The 27,091-nt window shown below is 44.0% G+C and overlaps 1 protein-coding gene across 4 annotated transcripts in view; it reads left to right on the top strand.

Annotated features, from left to right (window-relative positions):
• LOC309545966 (sialidase-3-like) overlaps positions 1-26,765 on the top strand; it is a 452,583-nt gene extending 425,818 nt beyond the window's left edge. For 2 of the 4 annotated variants that reach the window (XM_082245426.1, XM_082245424.1), the window contains exons 2-3: positions 20,358-20,563; positions 25,714-26,765. In XM_082245426.1, the coding sequence (XP_082101552.1) occupies positions 20,366-20,563; positions 25,714-26,673 (1,158 nt within the window). In that variant the 5' untranslated portion in view covers positions 20,358-20,365 and the 3' untranslated portion in view covers positions 26,674-26,765. Of the gene's footprint in view, positions 1-20,352; positions 20,564-25,713 lie in introns of all 4 variants that reach the window. The other 2 variants (XM_082245425.1, XM_082245423.1) reach the window with 1 other exon arrangement.
• Positions 26,766-27,091: the final 326 nt, after the last annotated feature.

Below are 27,091 nucleotides of genomic sequence, written 5' to 3'. Positions count from 1 at the left end.
TTTCAGAGAGTAGCGCGCTCCTTCATCAGGGATGTGGGAGGCGTCGCTTCAGGTTAATCACATGGAATTGCATATGAACGTTACACGTATCGTCATTAAACAAGATCAAGTGCTTCTGTCTGTTCCCCCAATCAATGACACATAAAAATGGCAATGTAAAAGTTGTAGTGAATTAATTTGTTTAGATGTCTGAAGGATTTCTGAAGAATTCTGAATTCTACGTGGTCATGGGTCACACTTATGGAATACAGGTAACCCCCGAGACCCGGGAAAAGAGACTCCGTCCGTGAAAGTTGAAGACCGGAGTGAATGCGCTAGTATAGAATTCAATGGTTGCCTGTGGGTAATGGATGTCCGAATGTTGTATAGTAAAATGTTATCCGCTGACGGTTTCCGAAACGCGTCGGATGGAGGAAGTTTCTGTTTTATCATCCATTTTACAGTTGGCGCATCGCTAGTTTATTGCATATTGCACATTTGTCATACATTTCATGAATTCTGTGTTGATTTCAGCAAATATTTTTTGCTAATTTTTTACCAAATATGTCTAATAAAACATATTGTTTTTATATTCAGTCTGGTAATTACGTTGGACTGGTTGGGAGATTCGGTAGATTTCCACATATTAGCAATAGTAAGTCTTGCAGCTATTAGAATGTGTGCTACTATAGTTCTATAACATATTGGGTATTACAGCCGGTTCACACTGAGGCGATCCGACTTGCCGGGCGACCTGTGAAGTCGCGGTGGTCATATCATTGAAGTCAATGCAGGTCGCTCCAGGTCGCCCCAAAGTAGTACAGGACCCTTTTTCTAAGTCGGAGCGACTTGTGTCGCTCCTATAAGAAGGGGTGCTGTGCTAATCTATGGCAGGCGACCCACGGCGACTTGTCAGGCGACCAAGTCGCCTGACAAGTCGCCCCAGTGTGAACCAGCTCTAAATCTAGGTCTATTCTCAATAGTGCCATCGCAAGTGTCAGTAAGTAACAAACAATTGTAAATGTTATTGTTGAAATTGTTAAATTAAAATCCCCAAAAAATTTAAAAGGAAAAAAAACGTATCGTTTTTAACCGCTTGCCGACTGCTCACAGTATATTTACTGCGGCAGTCAGCCCCTCACAGGCAAAGTGACGTTAATTAACGTCACTAGCCTGGGAGGGTCTGGGGAGCGAGCGCGCACCGCCGGAGGCGCGCTCCCGCGCGGTCACGGACCCCCCCGCGCGTGTGACCGGCGGACCCGATGTCTGCCGGTCACTCGGCGATGGTCGAGGGAGAGGGAGAAAGTCAGGCAGCTTGTGTAAACAAGCCACCTGTCATTCTCCTCGCTGTAAAAACACTGATCACACGGTTCCTTACACCTCAAGTCACAGCCAATCACAGTAAGAATCACGCCCCTAGGGACACACACAGCCCCTCCCTCTCAAATAAAGTTAACCCCTTCGCTACCAGTGTATTTTTACAGTAACAGTGCATATTTATAGCACTGATTACTGTCGAAATGTCACCGGTAACCCCAAAAGTGTCAAAAATGTCAGTCAAGGGTCCGATCTGTCCGCCCCAATGTCACAGTACCGCAAAAAAAATCGCAGATCGCCGTCATTACGCGTTAAAAAAAACACCAAAAATGACAAAAATCTTTCCCTTTGTTAGTAAACGCGATAACTTTTGCGCAAACCAATAAAAATACGCTTTTTGTGATTTTTTTTTACCAAACATATGTAGCATAAAACAAATTGGCCGAAAATGTTAAAAAATTTTGATTTTTACATTTTTTTTTGGGGAATTTCATATAAAAAAAATGTGAAAAATATTATTTATGCAAAATTTACGCTCTTTTTTTGTTTATAGCGCAAAAAGTAAAAAGCGCACAGGTGATCAAATACCACCAAAAGAAAGCTCTGTTTGTGGGAAAAAAAAGGACGTCAAAATTGTTTAGGTACAGCGTCGCACGACTGTGCAATTGTCCGTTAAAGTCACGCAGTGCCGAATCGCAAAATCCCCCCTGGTCGTTTAGCAGCCAAATCCTCCGGGGCTTAAGTGGTTAATACATATATATTCTTCTTACTTCTTCAAATACATAGTGCCTATAAAGTTCCAACCATTTAGGGGAATTTGTTATTTATTATCTATACATGGTATTTTCTATTGTTCTGTGCAATATATTTAAGTGCTGCTGTCCTCATATTTGTTTGAATTTACATACATGTGGCATACGCAGAGTCCAACTAACAAAAATTCTTTGATGTATAGAAAATAAATGCACTTATCCAAAACAACAGTGCTAATTTTTTTTTTACATAGATTTCAGCTTTATAGCTGGCCATACACCTTTCAAATTGATTGTAAAATCTATAAGTGCCGGGTCACACTTGTGCAATGCGGGAAGGCTGCGAATTCGCAGCCTGTTCCCGCATCGCAAACGCACATCTGGCAGTTCACACTGCCATATGCGATATGTGTCAATGAAATGTTAACGACACCCCCAGTTTGATCGCATATCGCAGTGCGATCTGACAGTTCACACAGGATCGGATCGCACAAGTGTGAACCACTGTGCGATCCGATCCTGATGCGGCTGAAAAAATGCCTCATGTGCGACTTTTGTGCGGGTGCAGTGCGAATTTAGCCATACAAAGTGTATGGCTAAACTCGCACCGCACAGCCGATCGCATGTAATGAAGGAGCAGTGCGCTTCCGCACACGCGGAAGTGTGAACCGGCACTAATACACACATAAATATAGAAAATAGTAAACTTACACTTCAAAAATAGATTGAAACTCAAAGCCTTTTATAACTTCCCGTGAACAATCCCATGGAGCACAGTTTAGTGGATGTTGGCCCCTGTGTGGGTTTGCACACCAAAACAAATGATCTGCTGAATAGTTGGCAGTAGCCGGCGACAAACCCAATGACATCATCCGTCTGACCCATCACAGAAACAAAGAGAAAAAGCAATGAGTTTGTCTAATATACAGCCAGGACAACGCAGCTTAACACTTCAGATGAAGCCAAACTTGGAAATCAGTGCTTAACGACTTTCAGATCGGAGGATTTTCCCCCCCTTAATGACCAGACCCTATTTTGCGATTTGGCACTGCGTTATTTTAACGGACAATTGCGCGGTCGTGCGACGCTGTACCTAAATAAAATTGACATCCTTTTTTTCCCACAAATAGAGCTTTTTATTGGTAGTATTTGATCACTTGTGTGGTTTTTAGATTTTTGCGTTATAAACAATATTTTTCACATTCTGCTATATAACCTTCCCCCCCCCCAAAAAAAAATTAAAAATCTAAATTTTTAACATTTTAGGCCAATTTGTTTTCTGCTACATATTTTTGGTAAAAAAAAAAAATCGCAATAAGCGTATCTTGATTGGTTTGCCAAAAGTCATTGCATCTACTAACTACGGGAAAGATTTATGTCATTTTTTTATTGTTGTTTTTTCTCTTTTTACTAGTAATGGCGGCGATCTGGGATTTTTTTGCAGGACTGTGACATTGCGGCGGACAGATCGGACCCCTAACTGACATTTTTTACCCTTTTGGGGGTACCAGTGACATTACAACAGTAATCAGTGCTAAACATATGCACTGTTACTGTAATAATGACACTGGCAGGGAACGGGTTAACACTGTTAGTGATCAAGGGGTTAAATGTAAGCCTAGGGGAGTGATTCTAACTGTGGGGGGGCGTGGCTTGTGAGATGACCATAGAGACATGCGATCCTATTATAGCAGGATCACATAGCCTCTGTGATCATTCAAGGAAGAAGGCCGGACGGCTGTGTTATTGCAAACATGCCCTTCTGCACAAAAAAAAAAAAAGGCTTTACTACCACTATATGGGCCGGTATCAACAGGCTCATGTTTGCTTCACACAGATTTTGCATTCCTATACAAGTGTGCAATGCCCACTTGCAGCAGGTCCAATGTAAGTCAGAAGGAGCTGAACTGCAGGTCAATGGATTCTGAATGATCTCAGATGTCATCAACACAAGCACAAAGCCCATTGACACAGATGCAAATGCAGTAAAAGGGATCGGGCACCATCATGTGCCCCCCCCCCCCCCACCCCACCAGCAGGGCCCCATTGTACCAGCATTGCCCGTAACCCCTTTTACTACATGACTGGCTCAATGCCTACAGTTGCCTAATAGGAAGGTAGTCCTGGGTGTAACATGAAGATATGATTGTATACATATTCCAAGTATTTTATCAGTGAAGAATGTTGTAGTTTATACACAGTGTAAGGGAAAAGTATGGAGGAGTTGTAGCCAGCGCAGGAATGTCAAGGAAGGGGACAAGAGTATATGACGCAGAATGGTTGTAGATCTTTTAAATTCTTACTCAAATATTTATATCGCAATTTTACAATTTGAGTTTATCTCCGCCTATCAGACTTCCCATCCTTCTGTTCTCCATGGATTTTTCAGGCTCAGGTTTTGATGAAGTATCACCAAGCAGCTAAAGTATATCGTAAATTCCCTCTCCTCCTAGAGAATTGACGCACAGCTTCTTCTCACCTGATAAAGACTGCATCTTTTACAGCCATTTTTAGTGGTGATAAGTGCTGCCAGAGCCATTTTTGTGTTTTTTGCACACGTTTAAAACCACTTGCTGACCGGCCGTGGCCGTTATACGGCGGCAGAGTCCCATGAATCGCCGTACCTGTACGGCAGTTCACGGGAGCGATCCTGGGGGCACGCACCCACTCCCCAGCAGGGAAGCCGATCTATGGGGCCTGCAGCCGAGAGTGCCGCCGGGCACCCGCGCGATCGCTCCCCATGAAGAGAGGACGGCGGTCTGCTGTTGTAAACACAGCAGACCGCTGTTCTCTCTGGACTCAATGCAGAGCTCCTGTGTTCCTCCTATTTAGGAACACAGGTCTCTGTATTGATTTCACAAGCCCCCCCCCCCACACAGTTAGAAGACACCCCACAGGCTCACATTTAACCCTTTGATCGCCAATGGGTTAACCTCTTCCCTGCCAGTGTCATTATTACAGTAACCGTGCATATTTTTAGCACTGATTATAGGTAGTAATGTCACTGATCCCCCCAAAAGTGTCAAAAATGTCAGTTAGGGGTCCGATCTGTCCGCCGCAATGTCCCAGTCCTGCTAAAATTCCCTGATCGCCGCCATTACTAGTAAAAATAAATAAATAAAAATTACATAAATCTTTCCCCTACTTTGTAGACATGATAACTTTTGCGCAAACCAATCAAAATAAGCTTTTTGGGATTTTTTTTAACCAAAAATATGTGGCAGAATACAAATTGGCCTAAAATGATGAAAAAATTTGATTTTTACATTTTTTTTTTTTATTGGGAATTTTATATAGGAGAAAGTGAAAAAAAAAAATATATATATATATATATATATATTTTTTTTTTTTTTTTTTTCAGAATTGTTGCTCTTTTCTTTTTGATTATACCGCAAAAAATAAAAATCTCACAGGTGATCAAATACCACCAAAAAAAAGCTCTATTTGTGGGAAAAAAATGACATCAAATTTATTTGGGTACAGCATCGCACGACCGCACAATTGTCTGTTACAGTAAAGCAGTGCCGAATCGCAAAAAATAGCCTGGTCATTAAGGGGGAAAATCTTACAGTCCAGAAGTGGTTAAAAAATGTTTTAGCACTGAACGTTACATAAAACCCCCAAAATATCATATAGTTTCTGAAAGTAGACAACTAGAGAATAAAATGGTTGTAGTTTTAATTTTCTATGTTGCATATTAGCGCAAATGTCTAGGAAACCTAAAATTTCAGTAAAAAATACACTCAAGATAATTTTACAGCACACAAACACAATACATTTATAATACCCACATTTTTGGTAAAATATAAAAAGATGAGGCTGCACTGAGTAAATACAGTGGATACACAACATGTCAAACTTTAAAATTGCATCTGTCCATGAAATGGCGACATTCTTCAGTACCCTACATTTTCAATAGGTGATGCTTTAAAAGCGCCTACAGGCCATCAGTTTAGCGCTACGCAGGAGCTCTGGTGCTAAAATTATTGCTCTCACTTCAGCGTGCGTGGCCGTAACGTATATCGCAATTGTTGTGTTTGTGCATAGGCTCCCCCAACGCATGCGTTTACACTCATGTTACAACCAAAAACTTAAATGTATTTTATTGAGATTTTATGTTATAGACCAGGGGTAATGAATTAAAATTCAAGGAGGCCGAGGTCTGAATCTCAAGTCTGTGCCCATCACAGCACACCTTTACTTCAGGCATTCCCGTCAGAGTGCCCCCCTTACATCATGTGTCCCCATCACAGTGCTCCTTTACATCAGTTGTCCACATCACAGTGCCCCCTTTCGTCAGTTGTCCCCATCAGTGTGCCCCCTTAACATTAATTGTACCCATCAGTGTGCCCCCTTAACCTAAAATATGCCCATCAGTGTGTCCCACATCATAAATATGTCCATCGGCGTGCCCCTTAACGTAATATGTGCCCATCAGCGTACCCCTTAGCATAAAATTTGCCCATCAGCGTGACCCTTAGCATAAAATTTGTCCATCAGCATGACCCTTATTTTATGCTAAGGGGCACGCTGATGGGCATATTTAATGTTAGGGGCACTCTGATGGACAGAACAAAATATGCCCATCAGCGTGACCCTTAGCATAAAATTCGCCCATTAGAGTGACCCTTAACGTAAAATAAGGGGCACGCTGATGGGAGCATTTTATGTTAGGGGGCACTTAGATGGACATATTTTATGTTAAGGAGCACTCTGATGGGCACAACAAAACGTGCCCATCAGCGTTGCTCTTAACATAAAATGTGCCCATCAGCGTGACCCTTAACGTAAAATAAATAGTGTAGCATGCTAATGAGCACTTTTTATGTTAAGGGAAACAGTGATGGGCACATTTAATTTTATAGGGCACTCTGATGGGCACAACAAAATGTGCCCATCAGTGTGCCCCTTAACAAAATATGCCCAACAGTGTGCAATTTAAAAAATATTCTGATCAGCAATCCCTTTTGAAATGTGCCCCACATACCTTTGAGGCAGGAGTCAGGAGGCTGTGGGGGGCAGAAAATACGAGACATACTGCAATGTGTGAGACAGGAGCCGCGAACAGCAGGGGGCGGGGTGCACATGTCACGCCCCAATTTGCGGCACGGCTGGGAGTGAGAGACCCGGGAGCTGCAGTGAGGAGCAGGGGGCGGGGCGGTGCGTGCACGAGACGTCACGCCCTAACTCGCGGCCCAGCGGGGAGTGAAAGACCCAGGAGCTGTAGTGAGGAGCAGGGAGGTGGGGCATGCATGAGACATCACGCCCCTAACTCGCGGCTCGGCTGGGAGTGAGAGCCGTACAACGCGAGCCGCAGTCAGAAGCGGAGGGGCGTGGATGTCACTGGTTGCTGGGACACCCGCGATCCCAGTAAACCAATGCCTGACGGTCCGGGCGGAAGCACTGTGCGGTCCGTTCTTGGTCCGCGGGCCACCATTTAATGACGGCTGTTACAGACCAATACAAAGTGGCACAGATTTCTGAAGTGGAAGGAAAATGATAAATGGTTTTCACATTTTTTTTTCAAATAAATATGTGAAAAGTGTGGTGTGCATTTGTATTCAGCCCCCGGAGTCATAACTTTGTAGAACCTCCTTTCCCTGCAATTACAGCTTCAAGTCTTTTTGGGGACGTCTCTACCAGCTTTACACATCTAGAGAGTGACATTTTGTCCATTCTTCTTTGTAAAATAGCTCAAGCTCTGTCAGATGGGATGGAGAGTGTCTGTGAACAGCAATTTTCAAGTCTTGCCACAGATTCTGAATTGTATTTAGGTCTGGACTTTGACTGGGCAATTTTAACACATGAATATGCTTTGATCTAAATTATTCCATTGTAGCCCTGGCTGTATGTTTAGGGTCGTTGTCCTGCTGGAAGTTGAACCTCCGCCTCAGTCTCAAGTCTTTTGCAGACTCTAACAGGTTTTCTTCTAAGATTGCCCTGTATTTGGCTCCATCCATCTTCCCATCAACTCTGACCAGCTTCCCTGTCCATGCTGAAGAAAAGCATCCCCACAACATGATGCTGCCACCACCATGTTTCACGGTAGGGGTGGTGTGTACAGGGTGATGTGCAGTGTTCATTTTCCACCACACATAGCGTTTTCCTTTTTGGCCAAAAGTTCAACTTCAGTCTCATCTGACCAAAGCACCTTCTTCTGCATGTTTGCTGTCTTCCTGCAAAATGCAAACTCCACTTCTTATGGCTTTCTTTCAACAATTGCTTTCTTCTTGCCACTCTTCCATAAAGGGCAGATTTGTGGAGCGCACGACTAATAGTTGCCCTGTGGACAGATTCTCCCACCTGAGCTGTGTGGATATCGGCAGATCCTCCAGAGTTACCATGGGCCTCTTGACTGCTTCTCTGATTAATGCCCTCCTTGCTCAGCCTGTCAGTTTAGGTGGACGGCCATGTCTTGGTAGGTTTGCAGTTATGCTATACTCTTTCTATTTTTGGATGATGGATTGAACAGTGCTCTGTGAGATGTTCAAAGCTTGGGATATTTTTTTATAACTTAACCCTGCTCTAAATTTCTCCACAACATTATCTCTGACCTGTCTGGTGTGTTCCTTGGCCTTCATGATGCGGTTTGTTCAGTAAACTTCTCCAACAAACCTCTGAGGGCTTCACAGAACACCCTTATTAATACTGAGAATAAATTACACACAGGTGGACTCTATTTACTAATTAGGTGACTTCTGAAGGGAATTAGTTCCACTAGATTTTAGTTAGGGGTATCAGAGGGAAGAGGGCTGAATAAAAATGCACGCCTCACTTTTCACATATTTATTTGTAAAAAAAAAAAATTTGAAAAACATTTATTATTTTCCTTCCACTTCACAATTGTGTGCCACTGTGTGTTGGTCTATCACATCACAATAAAATACATTTGCATTTTTGGTTGTAAGTAACATGACAAAATGTGAAGAATTTCAAGGGGTATGAATACTTTTTTAAGGCACTGTAGGTGTAAAAAAAAAATCTGCATTTAACCACTTGCCGACTGCGTACAGTATATTTACTGCGGCAGTCAGCCCCGGCCAGGCAGAGTGATGTAGATCTACGTCGCTAGCCTGTCACCGGGTTTTGAGCCAATAGCAGGCGAGCGCGCGCCCGCTGAGGCGCGCGCCCGCCTCGGCTCGTTCACAGAGGAGTGCGGGCGTGTGACCGGCGGACCCGATGTCCGCCGGTCACACTACGATCGTCAGTAGAGCGGGAGAAAGGCGGGCGGCTTATGTAAACAAGCCGCCTGTCATTCTCCCCTGTGTAAAAATGCAGATCAGACGGTTCTACTATGTAGAACCGTTGATCTCTGTTTTTACACCAATAGCCATGTCCCACTACAGTTAGAATCACGCCCCTAGGACACACTTAACCCCTCCCTCTCCAATACAGTTAACCCCTTCCCTACCAGTGTCATTTTTGCAGTAACAGTGCATATATATAGCACTGATTACTGCAGTATTGTCACTGGTACCCCCAAAAGTGTCAAAAATGTCAGTCAAGGGTCCGATCTGTCCGCCGCAATGTTGCAGTACCGCAAAAAAAAATCGCAGATCGCCGACATTACTTGTTAAAAAAAAAAAAAACACCAAAAATGACAAAAATCTTTCCCTTTGTTAGTAAACGCAATAACTTTTGCGCAAACCAATCAAAATACGCTTTTAGCGATTTTTTTTTTACCAAACATATGTAGCATAAAACAAATTGGCTGAAAATGTTAAAAAATTTTGATTTTTACATTTTTTGGGGGGAAATTTCATATAAAAAAAAAGTGAAAAATATTGTTATTTTTGCAAAATTTATGCTCTTTTTTTTGTTTATAGCGCATGATCAAAAAATCGCACAGGTGATCAAATACCACCAAAAGAAAGCTCTGTTTGTGGGAAAAAAAGGACGTGAAATTCGTTTAGGTACAGCGTCGCACAACCGCGCAAGTGTCCGTTAAAGTCACGCAGTAAAAAATCGCAAAAAAAACCCTGGTCAGAAAGGGGGTAAAATCTTCCGGGGCTTAAGTGGTTAAGTGTGTGTGTAAAACACTTTTAACATGCGTGAAGTACGGGGGGGGGGGGGGTAATTCTTCCCTGTTGTCCGGCTGCATCTGGGTTCCATGCTTTTGCATTATGGACCAGGAACAAGCATGTTGTAATTGAATGTCAGAATTCTCATTCACCACATTCGTGATTTACCATGCCGGTGACTGAAGCCAAGTCATGAGCATAAAAGCCAGGCAAATAGCAATCCCAAATGAGAAATTAACAATGGCAACCAACCTAATTCTCTCATAACAGGTGTACTTTTACCTCTTCCCGCCAAGAGAGGGGCAGAAATAGGAGCCAATCAGGTTCTGTTGCATGCACACATGCAATAGGGGACAGTGAGCAGAGTTGATGACTGAATTTATTGCTGCCTCTTTATTGTCCAATCATCAGGCTGCAAGTGGGGAGGTGACACTAATGTATTTTTTAACAGAGTGCCCTCCTGGCTGTGCTGTCTGGACGACATGAATGAATCACAAACATGGCTGGGCAGAATTACAAATGCTTTGACAGATAAGACAGTTCACATACTGTAGGTGTATATACTGTACAGGTAGTTGTTTGCCTGGATCTCTGTTATCGGCTTTGTGACAGAACCCACTGTCACTGTGTGTTTTGGAGGGGACTGTGCGCAAGCCTCCTACCGACAGACTATGGGCCAGAAGATACTGGAGTTTGGCGCTGCGGCCTTTTGACTTTACCATCCACTACTGCCTGGGAAGCAAAACGGCAACGCCGACGAATTATCCAGGCAAACAGACATTGACAAATGATCCGTGAGTACTCCCCGGACATCCCCAAGCCGATCCGTTAGGATCAGACTGTGTATGCCGGCTTGGTTCTGGGGGAGCATTGTGGCAAACACAGCCCCTGTATATTGTCCTTCATTGTCCTGCCTGTTTCAATGTACAAATGTTCAGTTCTCATTGGTTGGTCCTTGTTCCCTCCCCCCCCCTCTGTAAGTCTAAGGGGAGTTTCCCTAAGGCTCCTTTCACACACTATGTCCGTCAAACGGACTCCGCTTTTCTCAGCGGGTGATCGAGCCGCCGATCCCCCGCTGAGCAGAAGAATGACAGCTGTGTCTCCGCGCTGTGTGCGGAGACACAGCTGTCAGTTCCCCATGCATCTCTATGGGGGAAATCGGATGGGAACGGACCATCGGTCCGTTCTCATCCGATCCGCTGGACAGATGGAAAATAGGGTTTCCATCCGTCCAGATTTGACGGATCGGGTCGGATGTCAGCGGACATGTCTCCGCTGCCATCCGATGCCCCATAGGAATGCATGGGGGGACCATTCAGATCCGCCAAAAAAACGAACAGGCGGATCTGAACGGTCCGCCTGTGTGAAAGGGGCCTAACTGTGTGTAAAACTGTATGTCTTGGAATGTAATAAACAGTTTAAGCTCTGCATGGTTAACCCTCAACACCTGTGTGGATTGTCTCGTGATTGAGGGGTTAAGGGCTGGGTATGGCTTCTACGCAGTCTGTGGGTGCGTTTGGAGGACAGGAGACACAGGTTCGGCGGATGTGCCCACCTGGGGTACTAAGATCCGTTACAGGCTTGCTGTAGGGAGGGTAATCGGGACTCCATAAATGGTAACAGAGGCAATGAAGGTTCCATTCCCGTGCCCTGACGCTTGTTTGGTTTATAATAGTAGAAATGTGAAGTCATAGAGCATAACTCTGCCAGGGAATGCACGGAGAGAAGGAAGCAGCTTAATCTATCCGCCACATCCTATAAACAATTCCATCTCTTCCCTTTCTCGTCTGCTTGGCATCCTGCCTCCACCAGTAACCTTTGAAATCTCACTCCACCTAAAATAAAATATTGTTTTGGACAAATCACCAGCACAAAAATGTGATGATTCATAACATTGTTGGAGAACATTCTGAAACAACGTAAAAATCACTTTTCCTTTTTACATTCATTCAAGTAGACAACAGAGGAAGATCCGCGCCTTCAATATAAATAGTAGACCCCTTAACAGAACGCTGCATGGCGCACTTTACTGCCGACACTTATTACAACTGGCTGCACATAGATTGAAGCTGACCATCACTATTATACACTGCTCAAAAAAATTGAAGGACCACTTTTTAATCAGAGTATAGCATTAAGTCAATTAAACTCCTGGGATATTTATCTGGTCAGTTGAGTAGCAGAGGGGGTTGTTAATCAGTTTCAGCTGCTTTTGGTGTTAATGAAATTAACCCACAGGTGCACTAGATGGGCAACAATAAGACAACCTCCAAAACAGGAATGGTTTTACAGGTGGAGGCCACTGACTTTTTCCCCTACTCATCTTTTCTGACCGTTTTTCAATAGTTTTGCATTTGGCTAGGGTCATTGTCACTACTGGTAGCATGAAGCGATACCTGGACCCTATAGAGGTTGCACAGGCAGTCTAACTCCTCCACAGGATGGCACATCATTACGTGCCATTGCCAGAAGGTTTGCTGTGTCTCCCACCACAGTCTCAAGAGCATGGAGGAGATTCCAGGAGACAGGCAGTTACCCTAGGAGAGCTGGACAGGGCCATAGAAGGTCCTTAACCCATCAGCAGGACCGGTATCTGCTCCTATGTGCAAGGAGGAACAGGATGAGCACTGTCAGAGCCCAACAAAATTACCTCCAGCGGGCCACTGGTGTGAATGTCTCTGACCAAACAATCAGAAACAGACTTCATGAGGTTGGGCTGAGGGCCCATCATCCTCTAGTGGGCTCTGTGCTCACTGCTGGGCACCGTGGAGCTCTATTGGCATTTGCCATTAAACACCAGAATTGGCAGGTCCACCACTGGCACCCTGTGCTTTTCACAGATGAGTGCAGGTTCACCCTGAGCACATGTGACAGACGTGAAAGGGTCTGGAGAAGCCATGGAGAACATTATGCTGTCTGTAACATCATTCAGCATGACTGGTTTGGTGATGGAGTAGTGATGGTCTGGGGAGGCATATCCATGGAGGGACGCACAGACCTCTACAGGCTAGACAATGATTAAATCTTTGGACCCATTGTCAGACGCAACGTTTGTCCAGTGGGTCCTGGATTCTCCCTGATGCATGACAATGCCCGGCCTCATGTGGCGAGAGTATGCAGCCAGGTCCTAGAGAATGAAGGAATTGATACCATTGAATGGCCCCCACGCTTCCTTGACCTAAATCCAATAGAATACTTCTGGGACATTATTTTTTGGTTCATCTGACGCTACCAGGTTGCACCTCAGTCTGTTCAGGAGCTCAGTGATGCCCTGGTCCAGATCTGGGAGGAAATACCTCAGGACACCATCTGTTGTCTCAAAAGGAGCATGCCCCGACGTTGTCAGACATGCATACAAAGGGGGCATAAAAACCGAGTTCCATTTTGAGTTGCTGCAATGAAATTTCAGCAAAATGGTCTAGCCTGCTGCATCATTTTTTCACTTTAATTTTTGGGGTGTCTTTGAATTCAGCCCTCTGTAGGTTGATCATTTTCATTTCCATTAAACAATGTAGCATCCTTTTATTACTAACACATTACCCAGTCCATATCAGTATAGATATCAAGCATGATATTTTTCCCTATTGAGATCTGACGTGTTTTCAAAGTGTTTCTTTAATTTTTTTGAGCAGTATATTTTCATGTTAATATTTGAGTTAAGATCATTCGCCAGATCATTTGATGACAATGCAAATTTCTTATGAAAGTCCTTAAAAATTTTGTTTTGGGATGAATGTAAGGGAATGTATCTATAGATTGCAATCGCATGCACAGTTATTTTGACTTTCCTTCTCACTGCGGTCAAAAACAATTGTTTATTTGACCACAGCAACCATTAGAAAATTGAACAAATGTTTTGAAAATGTCCATTTTCAAACAAAATTATACTGGTGTATGGCTAGCTTAACCACTTAAGCTGGTTTTACCCCCTTCATCACCAGGCCATTTTTTGCTATTTTAGCACTGCGCTACTTTAACTGGTAATTGCGTGGTCATTCAACGCTGCACCCAAATTAAATGTATATCTTTTATTTCCACACAAATAGAGCTTTCTTTTGGTGGTATTGGATCACAGCTGGGTTTTTTATTTTTTTTATATGAAAATGGAAAAAGACCAAAAATTTTGAAAAAAATAAAATAATATTTTTTACTTTCTGCTTTAAAACATAACCAATAACAAATTAAAAAAATGTTTTTTCTTCATAAATTTAGGCCAAAATGTATTCTGGCACACGCCTTTGTTTAAAAAAACAAAAAACACTAAGTGAATAATAATTGGTTTGCGTGAAAGTTATAGCATCTATAAACTATGGTATATATACTGGAATTTTTTCTTTCGTATACTGATAATGGTTGTGATCAGAGACTGTGATAGAACTGTGGACAATCTGACACTAACTGATGCTGGGGAGGAACTGACTACCCGAAATTGACATCACCAGTGTGTCACGTACCTGATCGGAGATTGAAATGACGAGGTTGGCCTCTCTAGTATCTCCAGCCCAGGTACCGAGGAATAGAAGGAACACGAGTGCCAGAAGGTGTTGATAGGAGTGCTTGTAGCAGGAGATGCAGACCAGCAGAACATGAGGCCAGGAACAGTAGCTGTGCATGAGATCCAGCCGAAGTTTAAAGGAGCACTCCACACAGGCTGCGGGTTCCAGAAGCGAGGCTTGTCAGAGCTCCCAGCAGGCTTGAGACAGTAACTGCCGTGCTGAGCAGAGCTGATACAGATGACAGCTGGAGAGGCACTTGAATCAAATGTAAGAGCAGAGCTGGGAACAGCAGCTTGGTCACAGGGATAGCTGAGGTCAGCGGCAGGCAGGCAGCGAGGTACCGAGACATAAAACAGACACGTGGTCAAAAACAGAGCCGGGGTCAGGAAAAGGTGACAGAGCAGAGGCAGGATCCAAGCTCAGGTTAGAGGCAAGCCGGGTCAGCATCAAGTGAGCAAGCAGGGTAATAGCAGGACACAGGGAACAGCTAAAAGCCCAGTCCAGTCAACCCTGGAGCATGAGCAGGAGCCCCTTTGAATAGTCTGTCTGGCGCCAACATGCATTGAGTTGCTCGCCCGTGCTCGTCTGCCCGTGCGCATTCCTGTCTGCATGCGCATGTCTAAACACCATTCTGCCGACAATTATTCATGCATGCGTATTTCTATTAGCCATTCTGTGCATGTGTGCATTTCTTTTAGTAAAACATCTGGTAGTCATTCTCTGACAGAGTGATATTATTACAGTGTTAATAATATACACTGTCACTGTACTAACGACACTGGCTGGGAAGGGGTTAACATTTAGGGACAATCAATGGGTTAATGTGTGCCTAGCAATGTTTACTGTGCGTTTATATGTGCTGTTTTTACCGAGCGATGTGCCTGTTTTTACTCCCTGCTTTGCAGGGAGAAAAAAGCTGAAACGTGGTTGCTGTCTGTATAGAACCAACAGAGGGCTCTCGTCTGTCATTCGCTCAGCTGATCAGCAGGTCTAGGCCAAAAATCATTGGGTGGGACCGGCTTTTGTTGCAGCGAATAACAGTTCAGATTTCCGGGTGTGTTCCAGGTTACGGGGTCCCTGTAGGAGCCGCCCCGCCGCTGTATATGTACCACCCGCAAGTGGTTAAATCCATTGTTTCACCTTTACCAAAAACTGCCTATGCAGAAAAGGGACATCTGTAGATAAAAACAAACTGCTCAGTTTGACCAAAGGTAACCACTTAAGCCCCGGAAGACTTTACCCCCTTCCTGATCAGGGTTTTTTTTTGCGATTATTTACTGCGGACAATTGCGCGGTCGTGCGACGCTGTACCTAAACGAATTTCACGTCCTTTTTTTCCCACAAACAGAGCTTTCTTTTGGTGGTATTTGATCACCTGTGCGATTTTTTGATCATGCGCTATAAACAAAAAGAGCGTAAATTTTGCAAAAATAACAATATTTTTCACTTTTTTATATTAAATTCCCCCCCAAAAAAATGTAAAAATCAAAATTTTTTAACATTTTCGGCAAATTTGTTTTCTGCTACATATGTTTGGTAAAAAAAATCGCAAAAAGCGTATTTTGATTGGTTTGCGCAAAAGTTATCGCGTTTACTAACAAAGGGAAAGATTTTTTGGTGTTTTTTTTTTTTTAACGAGTAATGGCGGCGATCTGCGATTTTTTTTTTTTGCGGGACTGCGACATTGCGGTGGACAGGTCGGACCCTTGACTGACATTTTTGACACTTTTGGGATTACCAGTGACATTACTGCAGTAATCAGTGCTATACATATGCACTGTTACTGTAAAAATGACACTGGCAGTGAAGGGGTTAACTGTATTGGAGAGGGAGGGGTTAAGTATGTCCTAGGGGTGTGTTTCTAACTGTGATTGGACATGGCTACTATTGTAAAAACAGAGATCAACGGTTCTACATAGTAGAACCGTCTGATCTCCATTTTTACACAGGGGAGAATGACAGGCGGCTTGTTTACATAAGCCGCCCGCCTTTCTCCCGCTCTACCGACGATCGTAGTGTGACCGGCGGACATCGGGTCCGCCGGTCACACGCGCGGACTCCCCTGTGAACGAGCCGGGGCGGGCGCGCGCCTCAGCGGGCGCGCGCCTCAGCGGGCGCGTGCTCGCCCGCTATTGGCTCAAAAGCCGGTCACAGGCTAGCGACGTAGATCTACGTCACTCTGTCTGGCCGGGGCTGACTGCCGCAGTAAATATACTGTGCGCAGTCGGCAAGCGGTTAAATAATGCTCTTGCTAAAGGTTATAGTTATCTATTTACATACCTCATGAAGCCTGAGTCGGCAAGTGGTTAATACTGACGGGGGAAAAAGTAAAAAAAAAAAAAATGAAATAAAAGACAAAGGCAAACCTTTCTCCAGGGGAATTAGGTCATGAAGTAGAATATCTATTCTGGGCTGACAGCAGGTCAGAAGATCCAGAAGGAAGTCTGAGGAGAATCCCAGCGGTGAGTCCAGCTGACAGACCTGAGGTAAATGCTGACTCCGCCCAGGGACAGGAGAGGATATAAGGAAAAGGCTACACTCATTGGCTAGATGTTTCCCGCCAAAAGATTTGTCACCAATCCAGTGCTCAGCAGCTGAGGTAAATCTTCCTAGCAACAGCAAGGCAGCTTGTTACCTGAAACACAAAACAGAAAGAACCAGCAAAGCAGCTATAGAGAGACATGTGCTTAACAATCACCATAGTCCTCTATTAAAAGTAAAATTTATATATAAAACAAATGGGTGTTAGGGGTGACAATCCCATGGGGCCACTTCTCTATTTTATTCTTTTGTGGCCCTGATATTCTAAAGCCATAATGCATGATTAACTCAGCATTGATAATCTGTAAAGACTATTATCCACTTTAGCCCCGGAGGATTTGGCTGCTCAATGACCAGGCCCTATTTTGCGATTAGGCACTGCATGAATTTAACGGACAAAAGTCGTGCGACGCTGTACCTAAACGAATTTGACGTCCTTTTTTTCCCACAAACAGAGCTTACTTTTGGTGGTATTTGATCACCTGTGCGATTTTTATTTTTTTGCGCTATAAACAAAAAAAGAGCGACAGTTTTGGAAAAATAACAATATTTTTCACATTTCCCCAAAAAAAATGTAAAAATCGAAATTCTTTTAACATTTTAGGTCAATTTGTTTTCTGCTACATATTTTTAGTAAAATTTTAGTAAAAAAAAATCGTAATAAGCGTATTTTGATTGGTTTGCGCAAAAGTTATTGTGTTTACTAACTACGGGAAAGATTTATGTAATTTTTTTTTTGTGGGACTGCGACATTGCGGCGGACAGATTGGACCCCTAACTGACATTCTTGACACTTTTGGGGGGGACCAGTGATATTACTACAGTAATCAGTGCTATAAATATGCACTGTTACTGTCAAAATGACACTGGCAGGGAAGGGGTTAACTTTATTGGTGATCAAGGGGTTAAGTGTGACCCTAGGGGTGTGATTGTAACTGTCAGGGGGCGTGCCTTGTTAGATCATCACAGAGACATGCGATCCTTTATAGCAGGATCGCATAGCCTCTGTGATGATCTAAGGGAGAATGACAGACGGCTGTGTTTACATCTTTCTCCCTCTGCTGCAGAAGATCATGAGTGACCAGCGGCCATCTGAGCCGCTGGTCACATGCGCTAGCACCCCAGGGAACTCCCCACAGGCGCCTGAGCAAGCGAGGTAGGGATACTACGTTTTGCCCAGCAGTGGCAGAGTGCCGCAGTATATGTACGGTGGGCGGGGGTCAAGTGGTTAAGGTGTCACCTAAGGACAATTTTAGGTACTGTTGCTCAGGGGTGTAACTATAGGGGTCACAATTGCGACCTGGCCCCATGCTCCAGGGGGCTCCACTGTACATCTAGATAGGAGGGGCAGTGGGGGGGGGGCATATAGAGGTACCAATCCCCTCCATTTTCCTCCTGTAGCTGCGGAAAACCTGCTTCTCCTCCTCTCCTTCCGCAGGCATTTAGTAGCTGCAGGAGGAAAATGGAGGGGATTGGTTCCTCTATATGCTGCCCCTCCTATCCAGGTTACTTGTCCCTGGTGGCCCCTGTGTGCTCCCCTTATCCCCCATCTCCCCACAAAGCTGCCTGCTCCCCACCCTCTCCCGCTGGCTGCTGTGGGGGATGTGTCAGGATAAAGAGCAGGGAATAGGCCGGTAAATATGTCATTTACCAGCCCCTCTTTTTCTGCATGGACACAGACAGTGATTGATACTGATCACTCCTGTGACCATTCATAACTAAAGCACAGTAAACTGTGTTATTAATAATTTCATTTGTGAATGAATAAGATGCTTCATACAGAGGTATTCCTGCCCATGCATAGTGTGCAGCTGAGGCCGCAAAGATGGAGATTGAGGGCTGTGTCCTCAATCGCCTTTCTCTGTCTCAAAGGTAAAACATCAGAGGTCTGTTTAAACCTCTGATATTTCACCAAAGCCCCCCAACGGGGCTCCAAACAAATTGTATCAAATAATAAAAAATAAAATTGTACAGAAAAAAAAGTAAAAAAATTATAAAAAAGAAAAAAACTACTAACACCAGTGGCAGAACTACCAGGGTCACAATGGTCGCACATATGACCAGGCTCTGGTGTTCCGCAACTGTGGTAGGGCCCCAAGACGGCAGAAAGGGGGCCCACTACAGAACATGTAAAAGGGTTCTGCTGCTAGACTAATAGAGGACCCCAGGCTTGGGGGGGAAGGGTTCTGGCTGGGGGTCAGGGGGCCCTCCATGGTTTCTTGCACTGGGGGCCTGAAGGTTCTAGTTATGCCTCCGCTGTAGTTTGTCACCTTTCAATGGATGTTTGGTATCTACTTGAAGCAACCTCATATTTTATATTGTACCAAAAAATAGGGTATTAGATTGTTTTTGAGTGCATTAAAATTACTTTTTAGGGTTTTTCCCTGGAAATGTGCATTTCAGAAACAGCTGTGCAAACATTGTATGACATAAACATTGAAACCACCACCGTTTTATTCTTTAAGGCCTCTGCCATCAGAAAATATATATATTGTTTGGGGGTTCCAAGTAATTTTCCAGTACAAATGCTGATTTTACCATTTGTGTGAAAATTTTAAAAAATGCAAAGGGAGCACATAGGAGAAAGTCTTAGTTAGCGTTTATATACAGTTGAAAGATGTTTTGGCAATGACCTGTTCCGATATCTACTTATTAAAAGCAAGTATAAATCCATACCTCCCAAATTTGTAGAACGGGAACAAAAGCAAAATTAGCAAAAAGATGAAGGCATAGGACACACCCACTGCCATGCCCCCTTAAAGGAGAATTATATAAAAAAAAAAAAAAAAAGATTGGTTTAAACCCACAAGTGCTTTTTTTTTTTTTTTTTTTTTTTTTTTTTAGCATTATTATTCCTTTATTTTGTTTTTTGATATTTACAAATGCAGCAGAATAGAAACTGGTCGAAAGGTTTAGCCCTGTAAATAATTTTGGATAGGTAAATAGTGCATTTTATATACAACACTATAGATCAGACCAAAATGTGGGACAAATGAGGAGGAAAGAAGGACAGAGGGACTTTGTTCCAAATCAGGGACAGTCCCTCAAAATTAGGGACAGTTGGGAGCTATCTGAATCTAAAAAAATTTGCTAAAACAATAGCACTGTATGTAGGTGACTTAAAGAGTATTCTTTTGTTTTTGTTTTTTTTTCCTCAAGTAGAGAAAATGACTGTAATGTGCACTTTAGAACATATAAAATGATTTGTCTGATGGACTTCTTACCTTTTTACCTTTGATTTTAAAGGGCAGACGGCATCATGAAGGCCACACAGCCAGAAAGAACGATCCTATTCAAGAAGGAGTCCAACGGCTCTATCTTTCGGATTCCCTCTCTCCTCTACATCAAAGAAGAGAACACATTTTTGGCCTTTGCAGAGAAACGGAGGGGTGAGGATGAAGCCATGGCCGATTTCCTGGTGATGAGAAGAGGAATCTACAAGACTGGATATGTCACGGTAGGTCCACAGATGTAAAAGGAGTTGTAAAGGTTCATTTTTAAAAAAAATAAAAATAGGTTTTGCACAGAGCATCCCCAATCATCCTCTTTTGGGGTCCCCTGCCTGGCCCCTCCCCTTCATCAGGTGCCCGCACTGAAAGCCACTTTCCCTGGGGGCACCCATGCGCGCGCGCTCCTAAGTCCCGCAGCTGCATCCATTGACACAGACAGCGGGACTCTGGCCCTGGATTTGATAGCCATTGTCTTTCGCTGCTATCAATCTGTCCAATGAAGAGAGAGACAGCGGCTGGAGCTGCTGGGCTCGTGCTCATCGCTGGATCGGATCAGGCACAGGTAAGAAAAGGAGGGGGGGGGGGGGTCTGGGGACAGCTGCACCAAAGAAGGTTTTTCACCTTAATGCATAGAATGCATTAAGGTAAACAACATTGAGACTTTACTGTTACTTTAAGATTTAGAGAGAGTATGCAGGCATCAATTTCCAAACGCTCTGGTTTCAACTTCTGGTGGTAAACTAGCAATTACATACAATGTACAGTAGCTCCATGCAGCAGCCTCTCCGCTTATTTACACAGCCTGTGACCATAAATCTCAACTTCCTGAGATGGGAAAGTTTTGCACCTTTAAGCACAATTTATGTAATTAAAGGACGCACCCCCAGTTACCCAGGACACTGTATGGTCTTGGCCACCATGCTGCAACTCAGTTTCAGGGTCTTGGCAATGTTCTTATAGCCTAGGCCATCTTTATGTAGAGCAACAATTCTTTTTTTTTTTTATTTCCTCAGAGAGTTCTTTTCCATGAGGTGCCATGTTGAACTTCCAGTGAGCAGTATGAGAGAGTGAGAGCGATAACACCAAATTTAACACACCTGCCCCTCATTCACACCTGAGACCTTGTAACAATAATGGCACTTTTCCACTGCAAGTACCGGCTCGGCTCTACTCAGGCCTGCTTGGCTCTGCTTGGCCCGGTTTGGTTTTCCACTGCATGGTACCGCATGGTACGGTGTTGGAACGGTTCGGTACGGTTTGGTATGGTTTGGTTTTCCACTAAAGTAGTACTAAAGTAAGTGGGTGGGATAACAACGATTCTCTGACCAATCAGTGGCTAGTAGTGACAAACAGTCAAGGCTGCATGCAAAGGATTGTGGGATATGGTACCGGTACGGCCCTGTTGGAACCACAACTGAGGTGGTACTGTTTAAGCGAGCCGTACCGTTCGGTTCCATGTAGTGGAAAAGCACCGCCATACCATACCGCACCGAACCGTCCTGAACCGTTCCTACACCGTACCATGAGGTACCAGCAGTGGCAAAGCACAAAAGCGAGCCGAACCGTTCGTTTCCATGCAGTGGAAAAGCGCCATAACAGTCACATGACACTGGGAGGGAAAATGGCTAATTGGGCCCTATTTGGACATTTTCACATAGGGGTTTACTCACTTTTGTTGCCAGCGGTTTAGACAATAATGGCTGTGTGTTGAGTTATGAGGGGACAGCAAATTTACACTGTTATACAAGCTGTACACTCACTACTTCACATTGTAGCAAAGTGTAATTTCTTCAGTGTTGTCACATGAAAAGATATAATTAAATATTTACAAAACTGTGAGGGGCGTACTCACTTTTGTGAGATACTGTGTATATTTTTTTTTTGCCTCAAAGAACTTCTTTGGACAAAAGTAAATACCAATACAAGTTCCAGAGCATATACACCATAAAAATAAAGCACAAGTTGCCAATTCATCAAAACATAGAACAAAAAGGCTTACATGCAATGCAGCAAGCGCCATTTCCACAGAATAGCATAAAACAAAAAACTCATTAAGACAAGGACTATCGCTCGCCAATCCCCAGAGGCCAAAGTTGGAGAGATATCAGTATGCATTTTATCCTATCAGTAAACGGTTCAGGACAAGGTAAACCAGGGATAAACCCAGAGTATCAAGCCATGGGGCCCATCATTTCTCAAATTTTCTAAAGCAGCCTCTGTGTTGCCAAATATACCTTTCTAGTCGTAAGGTGTCACCCATGTGAGATATCCTCTCTTTCACTGTAGGGGGATTAGTGGAAGTCCAGTATCCTAGAATCAATCTGCGGGCATGAAAAAGAGATCTGGCGATTGCCTGTCTAGGGATATCATCTACGGGAGGTCACATAAAATTCCTAGCACGCACTGTTTACGGTCCTCACATAGGGAGGCCTGAAAAACTTTATTGATGATATCTATGACTCTCTTTCCGTATTTATGAAGTTTTGGATACCTCCACATCAAGTGAATTAGATCTCCGTGATTCCTACAGCATCTAGTGCAGGTGGGGTTATCTCTGATCCCCACGTCTTGCTGGGTGTAGTGTACCCTTAGAAGCAGATACAGTTGTGAGAGGTGTCGAGTCACATTTAAGGAGCACTGTTGTACAGCCAATAAGGCCTCTTCCCATTGTTCATCTTCAAACACACCTATATTATACACTATATTGTCAAAAGTATTGGGACACCTGTCTTTACATGCACATTAACTTTAATGGCATCCCAGTCTTAGTCCGTAGGGTTTAATATTGAGTTGGCCCACCCTTTGCAGCTATATCAGCTTCAACTCTTCTGGGAAGGCTGTCCACAAGGTTTCGGAGTGTGTCTATGGGAATGTTTGACCATTCCTCCAGAAGTGCATTTGTGAGGTCAGGCACTGATGTTGGATTAGAAGGCCTGGCTTGCAGTTTCCACTCTAATTCATCCCAAAGGTGTTCTATCGGGTTAAGGTAAGAACCCTGTGCAAGCCAGTCAAGTTCCTCCACCCCAAACTCGCTCATCCATGTCTTTATGAACCTTGCTTTTTTTCACTGGTGCGCAGTCATGTTGGAACAGGAAGGGGCCATCTTCAAACTGTTCCCACAAAGTTGGGAGCATGAAATTGTCCAAAATGTCTTGGTATGCTGACACCTTAAAAGTTCCCTTCACTGGAACGAAGGGGCCAAGCCCAACCCCTGAAAAGCAACCCCATACCATAATCCCCCCTCCACCAAATGATTTGGACCAATGCACAAAGCAAGGTCCATAAAAACATGAATGAGCGAGTTTGGGGCGGAGGAACCTGACTGGCCTGCACATAGTCCTGAGTCTGACCGCAACCCGGTAGAACACCTTTGGGAAAGATTAGAGTGGGGACTGCAAGCTTGTCCAACATCAGTGCCTGATATCACAAATGAGCTTCTGGAAGAATGGTCAAACATTCCCATAGACACACTCCTAAACCCTGTGGACAGCCTTCCCAGAAGAGTTGAAGCTGTTATAGCTGCAAAGGGTGGGCCAACTCAGTATTGAACCCTACAGACTAAGAGTGGGTTGCCATTAAGGTTCATGTGTGTAAAGGCAGGCGTCCCAATACTTTTGACAATATAGTTTATATATTATACATAGTAGGTAGCATGATCCGATATGTCATTTTATATGGAAACTTGCTTGGAATTTTTTCCTCACTTTATCCTGCTACTTTTCCCAGCAGTAACTTGGCTTTCCCTGCTCCCCCTCCCAACATTGACTTACCTCATGCTGCTCCCCCTCCCATCAGTGAATCAGTAGGTTAGCCCACTCTACTCCACCTACCAGCAGTGACTGATCTCCCCCACTCCAGTCTTCCAGCAGTGCCTGAGCAGCTCGGCTCCCCTTTACCTCCTTAAAAGCAGAGACTTAGTACTCCTGAGCTTGTGCAAGCTCCTACTAAAGTACATCAGAATGCATATAGTACTTAATTTCCTTGCTCCTAGTGGCTGAACAGAGTGGTGGAGGGCATTATTATTATTATTATACAGGATTTATATAGCGCCAACAGTTTGCGCAGCGCTTTACAATGCGAAGGAAGACAATACAGTTACAATACAGTTCAAAACAGGAGGAACTAGAGGGCCCTGCTCATTAGAGCTTACAATCTAGAAGGGAGGGTCAAGTGAAACAAAAGGCAATAACTGTGGGGGATGGGTTGATGGAGAAAAGGAGGTACATTTGTTAGGGGTTGGTAGGATAGGCTTCTCTGAAGAGGAGGGTTTTCAGAGATCGCCTAAAAGCTAATAGAGTGGGGGATAATCGGACAGATAAGGGTAAGGAGTTCCATAGGATTGGAGAGGCTCTGGAAAAGTCCTGGAGGCGAGCATGGGAGGAGGTGATGAGTGAGCTAGAGAGCAGGAGGTTTTGAGAAGAACGAAGAGAGCGATTAGGTTGGTATTTTGAGATGAGGCTGGTGATGTAGCTGGGGGCTAGGCTGTGGATTGCTTTGTAAGATGTTGTAAGTATTTTGAATTTAATTTGTTGGGTGAGCGGAAGCCAGTGGAGGGCTTGACAGAGAGGAGCGGCGGACACTGAGCGATTGGTGAGGTGGATGAGTCTGGCGGCAGCATTCATGATGGATTGAAGGGGGGATAGCCTGTGTAGAGGTAAGCCAATGAGAAGGGAATTGCAGTAGTCGAGGCGCGAGATGATGTGAGTATGTGTTTTGTGCTGGGGCTGACATTAAATCGACCCTGATGTTTTGCTCTGCATTAGCCCTTGTGGAACCAGAGAACAAACACATAGAAACTACCGCGATTCATGATCGAAGTGACTGTGCAGCAACATAAATATATGAAACTTAGAAGAGATGATTGAGTAGCACTTCCTGCCTGGGTTCATAATCCAATGCATTTCAACCCTCAAAATAGAGGAGTTAATCACAGAGATACCTGAATGGAAGAGGGATCTGGTATCTAAACCAATCAATCCAAATCATAGTTGCACACATTAATGACTGGTGTTTAAATCCCAGCCACTTCCTGCATCCAGGTATTCCTACAATTGAGCCTCTTTAATTGGTGATGAAACGCATCGGTTAAGGAACCTGGAGGGGAGTGCCACTGGATCATCTTTTAATGAAGTTAATAAAGTGGATTTATTAATATCCATGTGTGGGAACATTGATCATGGTTGGATTATTGAGTAGCAGAGATAGGGTTAGCAGCCAGATTCAGCACCTGCAGCTGTGAACATAACTAAGTAAGGGCTTGAAGCAGTGTTGATGAACTCTTGTATATACAGAAAGTACTGTTTGAAGCTACTGTCTCAATCACTATGGGGCTTATTTGGGAAGTATCATTACATTGTCTTATTTTTCTTCCTTCTAGTGGGAAGGTACCCAATCTCTGCATGATCTCTGCCTGAAGAATCACCGTATGATGAACCCTTGTCCTGTCTACGATAAAACAAACCAAGTTCTGTTCTTATTCTTCAACTCTATACCCAGTGGGGTGACAGAGAAACGCATGAGGAAGTGGGGAAACTCCTGCAAACTCTGCTATGCCACCAGCAAGGACTGTGGGAAGACGTGGAGCTCAGTGATCAATATAACAGAGGTGGTGAATGGCATTGACAACATGGCCACCTTCTTCTTGTCTCCTGGCCACGGCATCCAGACAGATTCTGGAATAATGGTAGTCCCTGCTTACGTCTACGTTGCAAAATGCTGGTGTATTCAATACTGTTGCACAAAACCCCACTCGTTTTATCTCTACAGCAAGGATGGGGGCAACAGGTGGAATGTATCAGAAATAATCGATAAGTTCCAGTGTGCCGAATGTCAGATGGCAGAAATAGTCTGCGAAGGTAATCAGAAGATGCTCTACTGCAATGCACAAACCCCATCCAAGTACAGGGTGGAGGCATTGACACTGAATGCTGGTGGTGAATTCAAAATGGCTGACAAAAGTCGGAAGCTGAAAGACACCGGGGACGGAGGATGCTCTGGGAGCATTGTAGGCTTCCCAGGGATTGGCCAACCAGATGAGGAAGAAAGTTACTGGCTTCTATATTCTCACCCTGCCAAGAAAGACCGCAGAGAGCTTGGAATTTTCTTAAATAAATCTCCTTTGACATCAGAAGCTTGGTCCAAGCCGTGGGTGATTCACGATGGTCCAGCAGCTTATTCTGATCTTGCCAAGTGCCATGAGGCCAACACTTTCGCCATCTTGTTTGAGAGTGGGACTGAGAATGCTTACGAGGAGATAAATTTTTGTCTTTTCACTGTGGAGGATGTTTTGGAGAACATCAGTAAGAAGAAAAGCTTCTTCTCCAGGTTTAAGAAATAACTGGAATGATATAAAACCATATTTTTTTGCCCACACTGGTCTTGTAAATTTTAGAACCAATATGTTTTGGACCGATGTCTTATCAAAGGTTTCCTTAAAGCCCCGTACACACGTACTGATTGTCGGCCGTAAATATTCGGCCGACGACCGATCGGCCGATTGTAGGCTTGTTAGTATGATGCTTCCGACAGCGCATTTTGGGCCGAACAGAATCTGTCGTGCAGGCATTAAAATGTTTGTTGGCCAACACCAGAACGGCCAATTGTTCGCCAGTCAGTACAGATTTCGGCCGACAGACAGCAGATTTGCAAGACTTGGCATGCTCAGAAAAGAAAAAAGACAAGGAAAGTTAACCATCACATGACATCACTTCTGCAGTCGGCTGTTGTTGGCCGACAAAATTTGTGTGCAGTCTTTT

This window comes from Pelophylax lessonae (assembly GCF_965119305.1).
Source record: "Pelophylax lessonae genome assembly, chromosome: 2".
Taxonomy (NCBI): domain Eukaryota; kingdom Metazoa; phylum Chordata; class Amphibia; order Anura; family Ranidae; genus Pelophylax; species Pelophylax lessonae.
The sequence above is the reverse complement of the archived record's forward strand: the minus strand, read 5'-3'. Positions and strand labels throughout refer to the sequence as shown.